We start from the raw sequence: 19,596 nt of genomic DNA on the forward strand, positions 1-19,596 counted from the left end.
TCAATATGCTCTCTCCAGATAATTGTCTAGTTTTAAGCTTTTATATTTAAATCCTTCAGAATATTGTGAATTATGTCTCTCTACAACTACACTGCAGGAGCAAACGTAGTAAATGTAGATAACTTAATAACTGGCTGGATTATATTCAGTGACAGCATATTTTTTGAATGAAATGCTACATTTACTAACAGCAGCAGGGATAGCAGGAGGATGGCTGCTGTAGATTGTGGGTGTACAAAGCACACAACTGTTCCACCAGAGCTGGGATTCCCATCCAGTGCCCTGTCTTTGGTTCAGGCAACAAAAGTGCTTTGGTTAAGGCTACAGAAAGATTGTGATTTGGGCAAAAAGCACAGGCTGTGAATAAATAGATATTGATATTAATTTATCTCCACCATAGACTGTATAAAGATGATAGAGATGGATGACCCGTCTTCAAGAGGAATGCCCCAGTGTGGTAAAACTCCCAACAGGTAATAAACTCATGACAACACCAGTGTGACTGATTACACCAGATTGTTTTCCATCTTTTAAAATCCTATTATCCTTGGTAGTCAACTCTCCTTTCAATCAATCATGCAATCCTGCGCAGATGAGTCTTTGCAGTAGTAATCTTGGTGTTGAGCTGCAGTATAAAAGTCCTGTTGTTAAATACACTCCGTCTATTGTACGTCAGTCTCAGCTCTCAATCATGATGTTTCACCACATTTTTATGGCAATAATCAAGATATTAAAACTTGCATTAGGGTGAAGGTTTAAGACTGATGCCGCAGCCAGCCACCAGGGGACAATCCACAGTGTTTTTTCTTCAGATTACCTGGTCGCAGTTGGTTTTGTACAAAACATGTTTGGTGTTACAGTTGAGTTGAATAGAAACTTCATTTGATTTGACATGGTCACTGTAACACTTTAATTTTGGAGATTGAGAGTTACTGAGTGGTGTGGCTGAAAACTCAAGATGATTTCACACCCTTCGTATCATAGCAGACAAAGAAATTAAATATTGATCCCCGGTGTGGCACGACACGCTTAAATTACCCATTCTCTCTGCTCTCACTCACTCCTCCTCTCCCTGGGCACTTGCTTATTCTCTCTGTGGACAGGTGTTGTAAACTAGCATTTATGCTAATACACTGTAAACAATGCATCTGGTTCGTCCAATGACATTGTCATGTCCATGTCCAAATAAAATCTACTACTACTACTCTGTCCTCTTATTTCAACTGTTTTTTTTTTACACCTCTCTTTTTTATTATTCTCTCTCTAGAACACTCTCCTCACATCCTAACTGTTGATGTTCCTCCCCCTCCAACACTTTCCTCTAATGTCCTGTGTCTGGTTTGAGAGGTAATGGAGAAGAGACGTCTGTCTTTGAATCTTCTCTTTAGCTGATGGAACGATAGTTTATCTCTGGAAATGATCCCACTTTGAGACTTAAGTTGAAGCTATTTTTTAAATCTTTTTCCTATTTTTTATTGCAAGAATTCAAAGGCAGCATGGGCATTTGAAGGGCTGAGGAAGTGCCCTAACCTGAGGTGACCTCCATTTCTTTGAAGAGCTCTATATTTTCTAAAACCTTGTTCTCATGAAAACAAGGGTGAAAGGTTAAGATATATTCATCCATCATCCAAAACAGAAATAATGTTCTTTTAATCTTTGTTCTTATCTTTTCCACAGAGAATATAACAGCCAAGATAATTATTTTACATACTCACACTGTATGGTTGACAAACTTAAACTGAACTTTTATTTGGTTTTAGAAACAATTACATATGTAAATATAGGATAAACAACCTCTCCAGAAATTTGGTGCGTTTCTACTGCAGAGATCAGGGTTTAATTGAGTTCCAAGGAAATTTTCATACAAATTAAAAAGTCCTTGCTTATTGGGTGGTACTCTTATTGAATAACATGAATCATTGAAGTTGGGCGTGCAATGCTAAAGATGCCTGATTGGTTGAGTACTCCAGTGTTTTATTTCAGCCAGCCAATCTCCACAAAAGCTTTAAGTCGTTAGCATTTCAGTTGTTTTGAATAGAATTGCCTCTTTCTCACAGAAACACACTATAATTAGCTATAGTGTCATTGTATCTTTACAGTCTTCTGTATTACTGCCCTCTGCTGGACTGGAGTGGAGTGCCATGTTGTAGCTGATAATTCGTCAGCCGGATAATTCTCCTAATTTTCCAAATCTTCCATGGTCTTTAGAGAGTGGTAAAAACGCTGTTTTCTGCAGGAACTATGAGTCCTGAGTATTCTTCTTTCTTGCCAACATGGCTTTACCCAAGCTATGACAGTCAGATAGCCAGAGGTGAGCAGGAGGTCTGACTGGACTTCGGGTGGCCATCATAAAGCTTAGGTAGGTCAGAATAAATACCAGGTTTAAAACAAACTATCCCAAAGAACTTCATATATACATACAAATATATATTCCTATAACGTCTTTCCGTGTGGAGTTTGTGTGTTCTCATAGTGTTTGCTTTGGTTTCCTCCGGTACTGTAGCTTCCTCCAACAGTCCAAAGACATGCAGAGAAGGGTAAGGTTCACTGGAGACTTTAAATTCTCCATGGGCGTGAATGTGAGTGTGAATGGTTGTTTGTCTCTTCCCCTACCTCCCGGCAACATCAGATGGGATTGGATTCAGTCCCCAAACAACTCTCAAGACTTCAACAGCCTTGAATATAGAACTGACACAAATTTTCGAATTTGAGGAAGAATCTTTTGTTTGTCACAATCATGTTTTACTACAGATCCAGAGCTCATGACCAAATCAGGTTGGAACACAGATCCACTGCTAAAGTGATTCCTGGGTTGAGCTCCCTCATCACAACATGCAGGCAAATACCGGATGTATTACTAAATATATATAGTCCACATTCCTGCTACAGACAGAACCTTGTACTCACTAATTTACTTTGTTGAATGGCCTCATCTCTAGTGAGCAGCAGTGCAGTATTTTTCTAAAGCATTGACCATGTGGGAAACGACTGTACATTGTTTAAACTTGTTCACTCATGGATACAAGGTGGAAAGTCATTGCTTGGCCAATCGTATATTTGCGTGCAAATAAGATTGCTCAGTGGTGGTAGTTTATTTTCTAATCACATTCATGCAAATCGAGTTTAAATGAAGTTATCCAATATCTTGGTTCAGCAACGATGTCCCAGTAGAAAACACAAGTGAATACAGAGGAGGGGATATGCAGTTATACTGCATACAGTTAAAGCCACATCTGCTAAGTGTAATTCACTTCTATAAAAAATCCAATGCAACTACATCAAACTATACGCCTAAAACCGTCATACTTTGTTAACTGTAACAGTATTAGCTTGTTAAGAATTGCCGAATTTGCTTCAAGGAGATTTAATTGTAATGCATTTAGTTGCACTGATATTGCTATTATGTTTCCTTTTTCACTTAGATGACAGCTGAGCATCACATGTGTGGGCTAGCTATTGCATTTGTTTGTTTGTCTGTTAGTTAGCAGGATTACGCAAAAACTACAGGACACATAATAGCGAAACTTGGAGGAAGGCTGTGGTGTGGATCAGGGAAGAAACCATTCAATTTGATGCAGCTCTACAGCAGTTCCAGGATTTCTTTCCTCTTTCTTTAACATTGCAAGAAAAATTCAACAGTTTAAATGAAGGACTAATTAATGGATCTTGATAAAAAGTGTCAGGGATGTTTAGGGGTGTGACATTTATGAATGTGTGCAATTTTGTTTGTTTTGGAAAATCTGAAACTAGTAGATTTAAACGTTGTTTCATAGTAGTTTAGGCTTTTTCAGAAGCTGTTTGGCAACAACCAGAAAGCTGTAACTTCCACCAGTGTGCAGCTGAGAAAGAGAATGTGGTCTTAGCTGTAAATCTTGCTTTAATCTAAGGGGATTTAAGTATTTGCAAAAAAAAATTCATCTGAACTCATAATAGCAAAATCTTGAGAAAATTGTATGATTATTGCCCTCGCTCTACCCCTCAATTTTAACTAATTGCATATTCAGGGGGAAAAATCATTCTAGAGATCTGTGTGGTTGATCATTCTGCTGTAAACAATAATAAATATACTGTTGGTATATTTTTACAAGTTCTGACCTTTAAATGGCCTGATAATAATATTCTTGATGTGGAACAAGTACCAGTTACTTGTGGTGTCACACAGAGATCTGGCCGGTGCATTTCCATCCACATCCACAGTTTTTTTTATCACATAATAACAATGATTAACAAATAATAAAATGTCACAATATGTACAATTATATAATCAAAATAAAACAAATTTAACAAATGTGAATGTTAATACATTGAACTTCGTGATATGGGGCGATACAAACCAAAGTTCATGTAAATTAAATTATTGTCTACCTTTTCCACCAACCACACTCTGATACCTTCTTTACATGAAGACTTGTCAGATTGCTTCATTTACTAAACAGACTGAAAACTCAACCTCACTTTTTTGAGAATTTAATTTGCTTTCTTTTTCCAATATATACTTACACTTACAGAGCATTTTATTAGGAACACCACTGGGTAGTGCCCCCCCTCTGCTCCCATAACAGCCTCAGTATTTTGTGACATGGATAACAAGAAAAACTTTCCCCTGAGGTTCTGCTCCATGTTGACATCACAGCACATTCCTGTCCCAACACATTCACACAGTTCAACTGGATTCACAGCTGAGGTTCACTGAAACTTTTTCTTTTGTGCCAGGTAGCATTATCCTGCTGGAAGTAGCCATTACAAGATGGAAAACTGTGGCCATAAAGGAAAGAGCATGGTCAGCAGCTGGACTGTGACATTCAAACCATGATTGATTGTCATTAAGGAACCTGTAACCTTTCTGTCAGCTCCAAACAGTCAGGCTATTCTCCTTTTATTTCGGTCTGTTTCTTTCCGCAGAACTCCTGGTTGCTTGGTATTGTTCATTCTCACTGCTACTGTCTCTTTAGATCACATTGAGGAGAGCACAGCAGTGGAATAAAGGCCGTCATATGGCCATACAGTCCTCGTCTCTCACCATTTTAAATTCAGGCTTGGATCATATTTGATGAGCCAAACAACAAGAATTGTACTGTTGTGGCCTGATTTATTCTGGTATCTTTTGAAACAATTATACTTGCTGTACTATGCTTGTTAATAAGCATTATGCTCATGTAACCTAAAACATGATAGGTTTAATAGTCCTGTTATTTTTATATAATGTAAAGTATGGTAATGGATTTGTGTCCTCTAATGATTGACTGGACATTTAGATGTTTTATTTTTACTTCAGTTTTTTGTGAGATCGAAGTATAACTTTTTTGTTTTGTAATCTCACCAGCACAATCCTCATTTTCCCTGTTTAATATAACGTATTATTTTAGTGACTTAGTCTCTCAAAGCTTCAAAGTTGATGATTGTATTTACTTAAGAACATGGGGCATTTAGGACTATGGGAACTTTGACTACCAATATAAGTGAATAGAGAACACAAAAACCACTATCCAAAAACAATTACACATATCAAATCAATGATCAAAATAGCCCGAGAAGTAGAGACAAGAGAAATTGTAAATTTCAACACATTACAATTTGGTAAATACATCAGTCAGTCACATGCATGTTGTCTGTCAAGTCAAAATGTGTCAGGTGCGAAATCATCAGATCCAAGTCTCTCTATAAATATACTCTACGATTCCAGATGCAGCCAAATGGGCTTGTAGTCCCATTGAAAACATCTGAAAAGACAGAGTGGAACTGAAAATCATGATTAGACATTATTAACCTGTCAACCAATCATTGTTTATAGAATATTTTATTTACAATGCACTAAAACAGTTTCTTTCTTTTCTCATTTTTGGCTCAAAGAAAACATCTGGTGTCTTTACAATTGGCTCCTCTTTAAGGTTTTAATCTGTGCAGCTAAATTGATTGTCCTTGCATTTGGTACAAGACCCCAAAAGATCCCCTGTTTCCCCGTCCCCTTACAAATCAACCAGCTAAAGAAGGAGGTGAGCAGCATTCTGCTATAAAAAAAAGGAGAAAAAATAATTATAAATCATTATCATAGATTAATATAAGAACATTCATTATTTGCTGTGGACAATATTACTCCACTATATATGTACATAGCAAATACTGGTTCGAAACTCTATTGATATGTAAAATATCAAAAATAACAATTAAGACAATTATCCATACAACAATTTGATATTTTTGCTGACTTGTTCATCGTCACTGCTGAACTGTCATCAGAAGTAATATTTGTTCGTGTGCAGGACTTTTTCTATACAGTAGGGTTAGGGTTAGTGCGACCGAGGGGCTGGTCGCTTTCTCGCTGACTAACAAACGGACTCATAATGTTGAACTCTTCATGTTTGACAGGTCACAAGTAAATTGTCAAACATGAACGTTTGAGTGACATAGTTCGGGATGACTTTATTTGACTCAAGAGCTCAGACAAAGACATTTAGTCTTTCCCCTGAAGTGTGTTACGCATTGTGATTGTGAATTGACCACAAAGGGACCTGCTTTAAAATATAGGTTTATTTGTATAGGACAGTGTTGGCTGCATATGCATTTCAGTAAAGGTTGATTTGCCTTGTCTTGTTTTTCCTTAGATCCTTAGTGTAAGAAGTCGTGTCAATTGCACAGTGGTTTCTTCTCTGTAATCCACTAATTATCAAGTGTATTCTAATTTTCTCCAAACTAACCAGAAATTTAAAATTCATATTTCCTGTTTGGATTTAAACACTACAGGCTTCATGCACGGCTCCTTCCATGGATTCCACACTAATTGGCAGAGTCAAAAAATAAAAGCTGAATGTTGCAAACAACATTGTGAAGTCTGTCCTCTGTGTGCAAATTCAATCAACTTTTAAATCATGCACACCACATGAACAAGCACTTATTCCCACTCTGTTATCTCCCACAATTAGGCATACGTGCGTAATGATATGCACTTCATGAAAACTGATATGTGTGCAAATGCTTTTGTTTTTTCAGGCTTTTAGCCGGACTGAATAAAAAAAGTGCAAGTTTAACGATAGAGCTGTCACTGCGGCACTGAAGTGCACACTGTCAAGGTGAGGCAAGGTTAAAGGTATGGTTAACTGGCCTTAAGTCAGTTAGTGGCACCATCTCACAGCAGCAGTTGATGTTCAGAGAGCAGCAGCCTACGGAAACAAGTCAATAGTGATGTCTGTGACGATGGGGGGGATCGGACAGCAGCGCTCTCTCTCCCCTTGACAGACCGTCAACAGGAAACTAATTAAATGCACTGAGACAGAAGAATGTGGTGACACAAGACGGACTCAGCGGATGTGGCTGGTGGGGATAAGCCTCCTGTTGATTGGCCATCGCATTCTACCCTCCCTGGTCTCAACAATGTCGGTCCAGCAGCCTCGTTGTTCTTTCAATTAAGAATAACACTAGAAAGCAGTTGCTCCGGGTGACGAGCTGCATGTTCGCTGTGAGGAACTGTGACCAAAGCATGAATAGTGTAATTAACCACATGCCAAATGTTATTAGCGCTCATACCTCTCCCTCTTCTTCATTCAGCATGATATGGTATTTAGCGCAATTTTGCTGGTCTGTGACAAGTTGTCTGAGTGTTGATTAGGTCACATTTCAGAGTCTGACCTGTGTGGAGTACAGCAGCTATGTTCAGGCATTCTGCTGCATTTATGATATCTCAAATGCTTTGTTCAGCTGTCGTCAGCCTCCTGCACTGCTGAAGCCGAGCCATGACTCAACACTCAACTCAGTGCCTTTTATAGACCCAGCGTCAACAATAGCCAGAGGCATAATGCTTTTGGATTGTCTGTCTTTCCAATTCTTTTGAATATAATAAGAAATGTGATAGAAAATTGAGTGGGACTGAACATTTAAATGTTTCGATTTTGGTGGTTAAAGGTCAAGGTGTCACATATTTTTGCCTTGTGTATATGATACCTCTACTAAAGGGTTGGGTTCATACACAAAGTGATTCTAATTTGACGGTCAAAGGGCAAGGTCTTTTTTAAGGTTTTATGGCTTGTAAATACATTATTTTAAGAATGGCAGACATCAAGGTCATTTTGGACTCACAAAACATGTTTTTGCCCCTTGAACCTTCTAAATCAGAATCCATCTAATATGTAACCAAAACAAACCTGCCACTATCTGCCAGCTAGGATGCTATTACTTATAGGTAATTAATTAAGGGTGGTTGATACTTAAATTATATAACCCTTTAACTACAGAAGATATTATCTGTATCATGCAAGTGAGTGATTAAGGTCCTGGTCATCCCAACAAGTAATAAATCATACAAGTCCAGTAAAGGCTGCATTTTAATGAATCGCAACTTTTGAGTATAAAGTTGTGCACATATTGGATTTTCAAGTACCAATTTGTATGTTGTAATGGTTGTAAAGGAAAAGTAAATATATGAAGGAAAGAGTATGACATTCTGCTTTTTCTGCACTAGTTGAACGACACTCTGCTCTCAAGGTTGGGGAGGGGAGCCAACACGACTGATTTTTTTTTTTTTTTTTTTTTTTTTGAACTTAAGTTTTTATTGAACTTTTTTCAGGCATGGTACATGACAAATTAAACATCTTATCAAATTAAACATCATTCTTTATACAGGAAAAACACAGCAAAAAAAAAATAAATAAAAATAAAAATAAAAACAATAAAACAATAAAACCAGGGTCCTAGTGGGGATCATTATTTACCTTTATGTAATTCCAAAACCTGTCCCAAGGAGTCACCCCCTCCTCCCTGTCATCACTCAATCTACTAAGCATACATTCATAGGATGCAGTTTCAGTCATTGCACATACCCATTCTTTCACATGTGGAATTTCTGGCGCCTTCCAATGTCTTAAAATAACTCGGCAGGCTGTTGTTGTACCCACCGAAATTACAGAAAAATTACATTTGGTTATGTTGGGTAATTGAGACTTGTCCCCCAGTAAACAGAGCTCTGGACTTAGGGGAATTTCTGTTCCAAGCCAGTTACTTAAAATATTTAGAATCTGAGTCCAGAAAGGTCGAATCAAGACGCATTCCCACATACAGTGAAGGAAAGTACCAGTTTCCTCCTTGCATTTCCAGCACAGATCATCACCCAATAGTTTCATCCTATACAGTCTGGATGGTGTGAAATAGAATTTATGTAATACCTTATATTGTGTAAGTTTTCCCCTTGCCTCTCTCACATATTTACCACAATCAGCCACAATTACTGCCCATCTATCACTATTAATCTCTCCACCAAGGTCCCTCTGCCAAATCATCTTTAACTGGTTAGAGTCATTGCCGAGGGAAGAATTAGCAATTTTATAAAATTGTGAGGCTTTTCGTTTTCTGAGTGGAAGTTTCATATAATCGCTCATCATATTATCGGTAATATTGTATGGCTTTGAGGTAATGCAACTCCTCATTTGCAAAAATTTCCAAAAATGATCCTTTCCCACCAAATCAAATTTCTGCAACAGCTTATCATATGACAAAAACACTCCATCTTCAAATAGATCATTAATGGTGTTTAAGCCTCTAGCGTGCCACTGTTTCCAATACACAGGTTTTTTCCCAATGCAGACATCGGGATTATCCCACAATGATGAATATCTTTGTAGAGTATGTGTAAGTTTAAACATTTTATGTACTTTACCCCAAACCTCCCTTGAATGTAAAAGTATTGGATTTGTAATGTTGGACCTTCTTTGTGACAATGCTTCTATAGGTTGGAAAGGCGAGCATATCTCCTTTTCTACCTTCATCCAAGCTGTCTCACCCTCTGCAGCCTGCCAGTACCTTGCTATTTTAGCCATCTCAAAAGCTAAATAATACAATCTAAGATCTGGCAGGCCAAGCCCTCCCTTCTCTCTATGTGCACACAACTTTCTCAATTTAATTCGTGGTCTTTTTCCAACCCATAAAAAATGTTTTATTATATCATCCAATTGTCTAAAGATGGTGGATGGTATATTGATCGGTAGCATCATTGCCACATAACTGAATTGCGGGGCAATTATCATTTTTATAACATTAATTTTTCCCCACAATGTCAGTTTTAGTTTTCCCCACTTATCAAGGTTTGTTTTCATCTTTTGAAGTAAAGGGTTAAAGTTAAGTGCCACTATTTCGTCTATATTCTCATGAAGTTTGATGCCAAGATACTTCATTCCCTGTCGTACCCATCTAAAATTAAACTTCTCCACCATAGATGAGATACATGACTTGGAGAGAGGCATTGCCTCGGATTTGCTCCAGTTGATGGAGTAGCCTGAAAATTTTGAAAAAGATTGGATGGTGTCCATCAGATGAGGCAGCGAAGTCAGAGGTTCGGATACTACTGCTAAAATGTCATCAGCATATACTAATAATTTATGTTCATTGTCTCCTCCCCTTACACCTCTTATTCCAGGGTGTGCTCTAACAGACACTGCTAAAATCTCTAAAAAGATGATAAACAGTAATGGGCTCAATGGACATCCCTGTCTAGTTCCCCGGGTCAGATTAAAGAAGGGAGAGATTATTCCATTTGTCATCACTGCCGCCTTGGGTTCTTTATACAGCATCTTTATCCATTTAATGAAGTTGGGGTTGAAGCCAAAATGAGATAGGGTGGAGAACAGAAATTGCCACTCCACCCTATCACCAACACGACTGATTAAGAAAAACCTGTTATGCCTCCTACACAGTCGTGGTTGACACATTTTGCATGTTTTTGTCACACTCCCTCAAAAAAAAACATTCTGCCACACTGTTTATCTGTGAGCTGGAATGAAGCGCTGCTACTAAACTGTTGATCCATTTATATTATTGTAATAAAAGCACTTCAGGGATCTAATTACATCAGATGTGTGAAAGTGTTAGATAGATAGATAGATTTGTCTTCGGAAATTCATCTAGTGCATCTTGTCGTCGGAAACGTTGACTTTTTTTTTTTGTATAAAACCCTCTACTTACTAACACACATGACCACACACTCACACATAATTACAATCCTGGGGCCCTGCTTGAATAAATCCAATGAATTCCCCCAAAATACCAGGATCTTCGCAGTAATTCAGTAATTCATGCCTTAGTTGTCACACAGGGAATGCTCTTTTGCTGTTGTGAAACTGTAGAGTCCGATATGATATCTCAGCCAGTTGTGGCAACGTATTAACGGAGCAGATGTAGCGACCCCTCTAACTCATCTAATTCATTAACATGGCAGCATCGTGTTGACCTCTGAGCCTCTGTATTCCGTTAAATCCCAGTCTCCCTCCCTATTGTCTTTGTTTCCTTTTTGCCAGAGACAATTGCTGAGTTGCATCCGTGGTGGGAACTGTCCCGGACCCAACGTCAGCTCGCTGCAGTTGCCTGGAGATGTGAGTTTCTTCGCCAACCAACTGGCTGTTCCCACCGTGGAGTTTGCCTTCGAGCAGACCAAAGCGGAGGAGGTATGTTTAGATCTGCTTCACATACTTTCACTTTCACATTTTGCCCACTGATGACTCTGTTGTCTGACAACCCTCTCATTACTGTAGTGGAATTTTCTTGCTAAGGAGTGTGAACAGGGAGTTTCTAATTCATGCAAACTCAGGAGGCTGTATTTAGTATTTTAAGGTTTTTTTCCGTTTTTGAATAATCTGCTGAGTTTGCCATAGGCCACCATTTGTTTATCTTCAGATCTTAATTAGAAGTGAAAACTTTCTTAGGAGACTTGATAGGTTAGTGACTGTGAGTGTGTGTCGTCTCTATTTAGACAAAAAGATTACACATTTTTCCACTGCAGTAATTTGTCCAATTCTGACATGTTGGGGGATTGGATTTGATAACAGCCATCTGCAGCAAAGAAGACTAATGGTTTTATTTTTGCAAAATGGATTGTGTCTTTATAAAAGCAACAAATAACACATCACACAGCTTACGAATTATGCATGCCCCCATTTACTTCTATTAAAAATGCAGTATTGATGCTTGTTGTACTGCCTTAGGGTTGAAACGCAGAGATTTAGCCGCTGCTAAGTCAGCCCACTCAAATGTGGAACTTTGTGCTTGGACGGCAACTTTGAGCTTAATTAGTGCGAGAGATCTTCATGATGTTTATCTGCCCTCGAGGCATCATCACAACCTGAAAATAATAGGTAGTGGAGGGTGAAATCCGAAGCACAGGCTTTATTTAACAGAGACAAAACACAAACTTGAATTAGAAACTGTATGATTCATAAATATGCCTGACCGTGTTAGGGGAAAGTCCTGTGTGCATACATTAGCATTGACTTAGTAGCATTTAGTCTGGGCTGCAGTAGTAGAAACATCAGTGCATGACCCCATTTCCAGGAGTGCTTCATCTCTTTTTCGGAAACTTAAGGACAGCTGACAGTGAAATACATATGTTACAGGGCATATAGTGCTTTTTTATTGACGTGACAAAATGTCATTCTGATTGGACTAAATTTCAAATTAGCAAACATTGTAATATTCTATCGAAAAAAATCGATACATCAAATTATATTTACTTAACTTCCTAATTAACCCAAAACAGGAAGACATTTTGTACAAATGAAGTAGCAGTCTACTTCTACTGTCGAACAAATACTAACTCAATGAGTTAAAGCAGGCAGGTGAAAGAACAAACAGCTGGTGATGTGGAAGGTTGGGAGTGGAGGAGGATGTGTGTCCCCTTGCAGCTAAACAGCGCCACCTTCGGTCTTCTTATACTCTTTGATGGACCAATCCGCTGCAAGGACTCCCCGTAGTCCACCAGTCACAAACCTGTTCCCATTCATCTCTTACTCAACACGCATAGCAACATGCACCAGGAGAGAAAATCACAAAATAAAGCAAAGAAAAACATAACCGCAGTCTTAACAGTGATGTTTACCAAATGTCTATTCTGTTAAAGCAACAAACAAATATTACTGCCGTGGCCAGCATCTATCATGGATTATTGCTCATGCATTGATGATGTTGCAAACCCCCTGGGGTGTTGATTGTGGCCTCATTGGTTTAATTACGTGTATTTGTCCGGGATCATGTGCAAAAGCATTAATCTCAAAAAGGAGAGTTGCTTTGTTCCAGATTCAGTTGCTACTTACCCTCCATCTGTCTCTGGGCAGGTACCAACAAACCTGTGGGAAACATCTAAGCTGCAAATATGAAATTAATCTTCTCTTTAATTGGCCGACTTCCATCTCTACATCTGATAAACTTATGTAGCCTTACTATTAAGCTCTGCCATCTGTCATCTTAAATTATCGAACCAAATCCTTATTTATATGGCTGCACCTGAGTGGCTGGGAAATGAGTGAATCTATCTGTAGAGCATCACAACCAACCAAGGAATAATGTCTTTATATTGAATGTCACTGTTGGAAAAGCACATGTTCCTTATTACTGTCAGGTTGTGTCAGTTTTCTTAACACATTAAAGCTCAATCCCCCGAAAAAAATGTGCAGCATTGTTTAAACGGTATGTTGCACAATAGGCTTATCTTTTTTGCTAAAATGTTGAGCTGAGAGCTAGATATATCAGCACCTTCTTAAGTAATCATTATTGCATGTTTGTGTGTCATTATGGTCACAACATAGGCCATAAATGGAGCTCAAAATAGAAATAGACAAATCAGAGCTGTCAATTTGTGGAATATTTAGCCCAGTTTACCCTCAGTAACACAGATTGTGTTTTGCTCGTTGCGTTTTCTACTGTGACACATTATCAGTACTGTCACAGTGACTGGTTCTTATTTTAAGCAGTAGTGAGCAGAACTGTGATACTCAGCCGATTTTTTGCTTTTCCTCAAAAAAAGAGGTCTGCTGTATTCCATCCACGACATCTGGGCAATGGGGACTGTAGATTTTGAAGAAGATTTAGCCAGGAACTATTATTCAGTAGAATATTTTAAGCAGTTTATGTACATGTTATGTTATTGAGTGATATTCTAAGTAAAAACAAAAGGGCCTTATTTTTTTAGGGCCGACACAGGCAATAATTAGGCGTGTTTGCACACTGAACTCATTAAGGTAATCTATCTGAGCCTGTACATATGGCCTCAACCACATGATCACCTTTGGAGCAATTTCTGCCTCTGTTCAGCATTGTTAATTATTCCAAACAGACCTTTATATGCAATCTACTGTGTGTGTAATTATATCCATTCATCCTCATTTGACCAGTAAACAGAGTCGTGGTGCTGATAATGTGTCGGGAAACCAGCAGATGTTGTGTAGCAGTGCCACAGCGTCCATGACAGGAGTGTGGTTCGTCGAACATTTGTTTGCCAGTGTAGCATCTGTTTTTTCTTATTCCATGAAACTTTTCCTTGCCGTGCAGTCATCACACCAGCCTGTGATTATTCAAACTCTGCAATCATTTTACAAAGTTAGTTTTGCTAATGAGACGAGATGAGTCATCTGCAATTCTCAAACCTGTTTAGTGCAGAAAAGTTTATATCCACGCTATTAAACAATGGCATGACTTGAAGACAGTTTGGCAGATGAGCGATATAATCATCATATCGCCATAATCATTCATCATGAAGATGCACACGAAGAGCTCCTCCCGTGTGTCTTTCTTCCCCACTGTGCACAGAAATCTGGAAGTAAGATTTCATCCTGCTGGTGCCAGGCGTGGGAGTCGTCTCTGACATATGTCATCTAGCAGTTGCATTGGCTTTGGGGACCTGAAAGGAACTTCAGACAGTCTGTGAGGTGTGAGAGGAATACCTGACATCCCCTCATCCTTGCTGCTCTGTGGTTCCCGGTCACATTCAGGTGCAGGTGGGGATAGCATGGGATCAACAGAGCCAGACGGATCTTCTTTCTTGACACGTCCATGTACTCTATTTAGACTGGAGGCCATTACTGTTGCTCTCTCTAGAGACAATACTAGTCCTCAAAAATCTGAGGACCATAGCTCTGACACCTGCCCTCCTACTGCCTCTGCACATCTATAGTGAACAGTGTGAGACGCGTTCTCAGGACTAGTAGGTGTGGACAAATTGGGTTTGACTGACAGCTCCACTCAAGTTCATTTTGTCATTTTTGTATGTGTTTGAGGGGAATTAGTTGTAGGACACTGGACCATTTGCGAAGGGCTAATTCAAGAAAATAACACATTTAGTTTTAGAATTTAGAGATTACCATAGTAAAACCTGTTCTCCTTCTTCTGCAACATCATACATTCTCTCAATATTTCCACCCTTTTTCAACCTGATCAAGTCTAATCATACAGATGAACTAAAAACTATCTCTGTGAGTGTGCAGAGACTTTAAACTTTTTTTGAAATGCTGTATGAAACATAGCAGAGCATAAAACACAGCTCTGCAAAATGTCTGGTTTTAGTAGATCCAGGTCAACAACAAATTATGCTTCCCTGGTTTTTTAATTTAATATCTTCTTCTGCGCCATATCAGCAAGAGCTATAATTATCTAATGGTAGATTTGAACCCATGTGCCAGTAAATTCTTTACAGGCTGGACAGGCTATAATTCAAATCCTGTTGACAAAAGAAAGAGAAGCCACAAATAACTGCTTCTATTAATTGACTCCTTTAAGTCAATGTGACCCGCAAAATGAGTTATCTGTGGCATAAAAAGACAACACAGTGAAAGTTAGTTTTGACTGTTTCCCGCAGATGTTAAAGCTGCAGGTCTCAAAGCTGCCTGAGGCACACGTTTGTGAGATCTGTCGATCTCCGGGACCCCGTCTATGTAGCAAAACATCCTGGGATTACAGTCCTGTCTTTTCCTTATATTTTGGGTTGGTTGAAAAGTGTGTGAAATGTATGAATGAAAATATGTTGGAAAGGGCTTCAAGTGGTTGTTACAACTAGAAAAACATAATATACTGTAAGTGCAGGCCTTTCTCCATATGCTGAGATATGGATGACCTTCCAGTCAGGCACTTTACAACTTGGGCATACAACTGATATCTGACCATTGATCCTTTATTGAGCCATATGAAGCTATGGAGGGAGCAGCATTAAGTAGCAGACTAAACAGCATCTGCAGCTGATTTACACAGGAAAACAGTTATCAGCCTGTCTCACTGTAAAATAGACTCAACTGCAGCTAGGTCCTGTATAGTTTGCTTTTTAACTTTGTCGTAATGTCGGATAGCCACCTGTCAAAGAATTCATTCCCCCCCGATGATTAAGCTGGGTTTGTAGGCGAGCTGTAGTGTAGTGCAATCGCTCAAAATAGCTTTGCAATGGTGAGGCAGGCCAAGCTGGTGACACAATTAGGAAATCCTTCATTGACCAGACTTATTAGGTGTTATTCCGATTCGGTCACTCTGAGTAGAGTCCTCCAAACGATGCAGTTCCGAGAATTGGGACAAAGCTACAGGTACATTTTATTGCACCACTCCCTGTTGTGACTTCAGGACCAAGAATGTATTTCTCTGAGAGTTAATGTGTGAGATCTTGTGTTACTTCTATTGTCAGATAATCTAGATCTTCCTGTGTTTAGTACCAGTTGCAAAGATGCTTTTCAACCCCCAGTGTCATTCAGCATTACCCCAGTTTGCTGCAGAACAATTGGCCGAGGAGTGAAAAGTAAGACTAACATTCCACATACACCCCTAAACAAGTAATTTACTACACATGTGACAAGATGTTTTGAACCTGTCAGCATTTCCATCACACCACTTCAGTGCAGCACATCAGGCCTTAATGTATTATTGGCTCTGGCAGCAGAAATACTGTTTTATTACACCGATATGTGGTAGCATTCGAATGGCGTTTCTCAGCCGCATGTCTGCGCTGTAAAATACAGTAATGGAGTCTTGTTAAGTGGCAGTAGATACCTGTCAGAGCCTTCAGCCCTCCTGGAAGTCTGAAGCTTATGAGGAATGATAGAAAGATATTACATCTGCATCCCACTCTCCCCTGCACAGCTGCCAGGCTAAAGTCCCCATTGGTGCTTCAATAGTTATGACACCATGGGCAGTCATGCAAGCAAAGGCACATGAACACATAGCCATGTGCTTGCATGTGTGCATGCTTCCATCAGACACATCTTAGATGAGAGAATTCCATCTAGGACTTTGAAAATGAGGATGAGTGGGCGTGAGAAGGCATATTAATGAAACCTGTGGAGAGGTGGGAGCCACCAGAGTGAGAAGGAAGAAGCTGCTGAAGTAGGATGATGGGTTGTTAACATCAATACATCATTATCTTTTAAATTTGAGACATTAGCACAAATTACTGTACGTCTTTGCCACAGTCTGTAGAGTCCTGTACTCTGCATGTTTTATTTGGGTTTAGATGGATGGATTATTATATAACACAAAAATGGAAAATGAGCACTTTACCACCCAAGTCATTGGGGCTTTGTTTTAGAGAAGTTAGAAGACTCCTTCAGAGCCACAGAAGATGTTACAACTCGATTCACAGGCTGAGAAGTAATCCATGTGTGTGAGGGTCCCTTTAACCCTTCATACATCCATTTGCTTGAACTTTCTCAGGGACAACAGGCAGCGGAGCACAGGCCTAAAATAAATGCTATTTACTCAACTTCACAGGTACAGCTAGTTTCAGTTTCTCTGCATGTCTTTGGACTATGGTGCAAAAGGAGGGGGAAACTCATGCAGAGATTTTATAAATGTGTAGACACATTTTGAAAGATCCTAAAACATAGTTACTGTCTCTTTATAGATTTAGTGGGCAGTTATTGTAAACTGACATTGTCATAAGTAGCTGACTCAGATAAGCTGATTTATTGGTGGATGAGCTGTTTGGTCCAATGAACCCTGCTTAAGAAGATCATCAGCCCTCTCTGTACGTCTGATACTTTACTTTGCTTTCCAAACACAGAAAAATGCTACCAATCCTTTCATGACATAGCTTTTTATTCATGAAAGCCTTTGTTTATTATCTCCTCCATTTAATAGCTTCTGAGTCACCACTTGAAGTTCGAGATGAGAATATGAAAATGTACTTTATTTGGTTCTGATTGGGTCAAGGGTGATTTTCACCCTACAGCTGAAGTTGTACTGCTGAGGAGAGGAGAGTCTGAGCGTGCACATTGTCCTCAGTAGAAGGCCTGGAAATACTAGAAACATTTATGGATGCTATGGAAGTTAAACATCTTTGCTTCTGTTTTCATGGGACGTATTGACGAAAAGCAGAGAATATTGACAACACTGAGGGCGGCTGTTGCTCAGGAGTGAGTCGTGCACTAATCAACAGGTTGGTGGTTGATTTCCAGGCTCCTGCAGTCTGCATGTAGAGGTGTTTTGGACCCTAATGGGCGGAATGAGTGATAGACAAGCTCTAGATTAAGAATCAATGAACGAGTGTGTATGTGAATGGAATGAAAGTGAACTGTAATGCAAAGCACGGAGTGGTTGTCAAGACCAGAACAACAGTCCTTTAAAATATAATTGGGTTGTGGCTAGACCTCAAAAGGGTCCATGACTAACAGGACATTTCCTGTTGCATAATTTCTTTGATGAATGGGTTAAGGTTAGTGAAATATGAAGAAAATACTGTACTTTGTATTACTATAATAATGTGATTCTGTAAACTGCACTGAATTCACAGAACAACAGACCAACCCTTACCACATGTCTTTCCACCCCGGTGCTTTGAGGTTGGTGGCTTGTTTGATGGTCTGACATTCTCCACACACACGTCAAATTATTCCTACTTGAAACATCACTGTTGGAGACGTAGCTGTCACTTCTCCCTGCTGCCAACCTGACGTACGTCAAAACCCCGCTGAACACACTCTTACACTGAATCAGCCTCATCTGAGAGCATGTGTGACTGACTGTGGTTTTAAAAAAGCACTTGCCAGATGTTTCATCATTCCCACTTCACTCTGAAAACAGACTGTTTTAAGCTTAAACTCACAATGTACTGTTACTTATCAGCTCAGATTTGTCTTATCTGAAATCCAATATGGCTTTGACTTACAAAATGCCTATTATAAAAGGTGGTAAGCAGAAAGATCAGAGAGGTTGAAGTTGAGGTAAATCACTTCTATTCCTAAATTGTTTCCCCTGATCCACTTATCCGTGTTGCGCATCAGTGCTTGGAGGTTCAAGTTTTATTTCCCCTCAATGTACAGTTTATCAGGTGCGGATCACTAAGTGTGAATATATTGTATATTCCAGGCACAAATAACTGTACTTGCATAACTTATATTTTTATTTCGGTTTCTTATTTCACCTCAGTGGCAGTTGCTTGACGGGTCATGTTACTTTGCTTCTCTTTTCAAAGCAAAATAAAAGGGAAAGACAAGGCCTCACTTCTTTGGCTGGCTGGCAGAACATGTAAGATGATGGCGATATGACCGGTAAAGGTAACTGAGCTAGAATTGTTGGTCTCCAACCTTTGCTTTGATTGTAACACAGCACTGATGTGAATACAGTAGTTCTACTTGGCAATGCTATCGGGAAAATAAATGGTGCTTTCAACTATCTCCATCTGCTACAGGACTTTTGCCTCTCAAATCCCATTGGCCTCTCAAGAGCACTCTGCATGGCTTCCCTTCCATTTGCATCACACCATGTTTGTTGACAAGACCAGCGCAGCCTAATTAATTTACGCAGTAGTATCACTGACGAGAGAAGAAATCCAGTGTAAGTGCAAAAATCCTGTAATCGATGTTATAATTCAGATAA

The 19,596-nt window shown here is 39.2% G+C and overlaps 1 protein-coding gene across 2 annotated transcripts in view; it reads left to right on the forward strand.

Moving 5' to 3' along the window:
• LOC128448298 (inactive N-acetylated-alpha-linked acidic dipeptidase-like protein 2) overlaps positions 1–19,596 on the forward strand; it is a 447,438-nt gene that overhangs the window by 298,392 nt on the left and 129,450 nt on the right. For both annotated transcript variants that reach the window (XM_053430883.1, XM_053430884.1), the window contains one exon: positions 11,277–11,423. In XM_053430883.1, the coding sequence (XP_053286858.1) occupies positions 11,277–11,423 (147 nt within the window). The remainder of the gene's footprint in view (positions 1–11,276; positions 11,424–19,596) is intronic.

The sequence above is a fragment of the Pleuronectes platessa genome, chromosome 9 (genome assembly GCF_947347685.1).
Source record: "Pleuronectes platessa chromosome 9, fPlePla1.1, whole genome shotgun sequence".
Taxonomy (NCBI): domain Eukaryota; kingdom Metazoa; phylum Chordata; class Actinopteri; order Pleuronectiformes; family Pleuronectidae; genus Pleuronectes; species Pleuronectes platessa.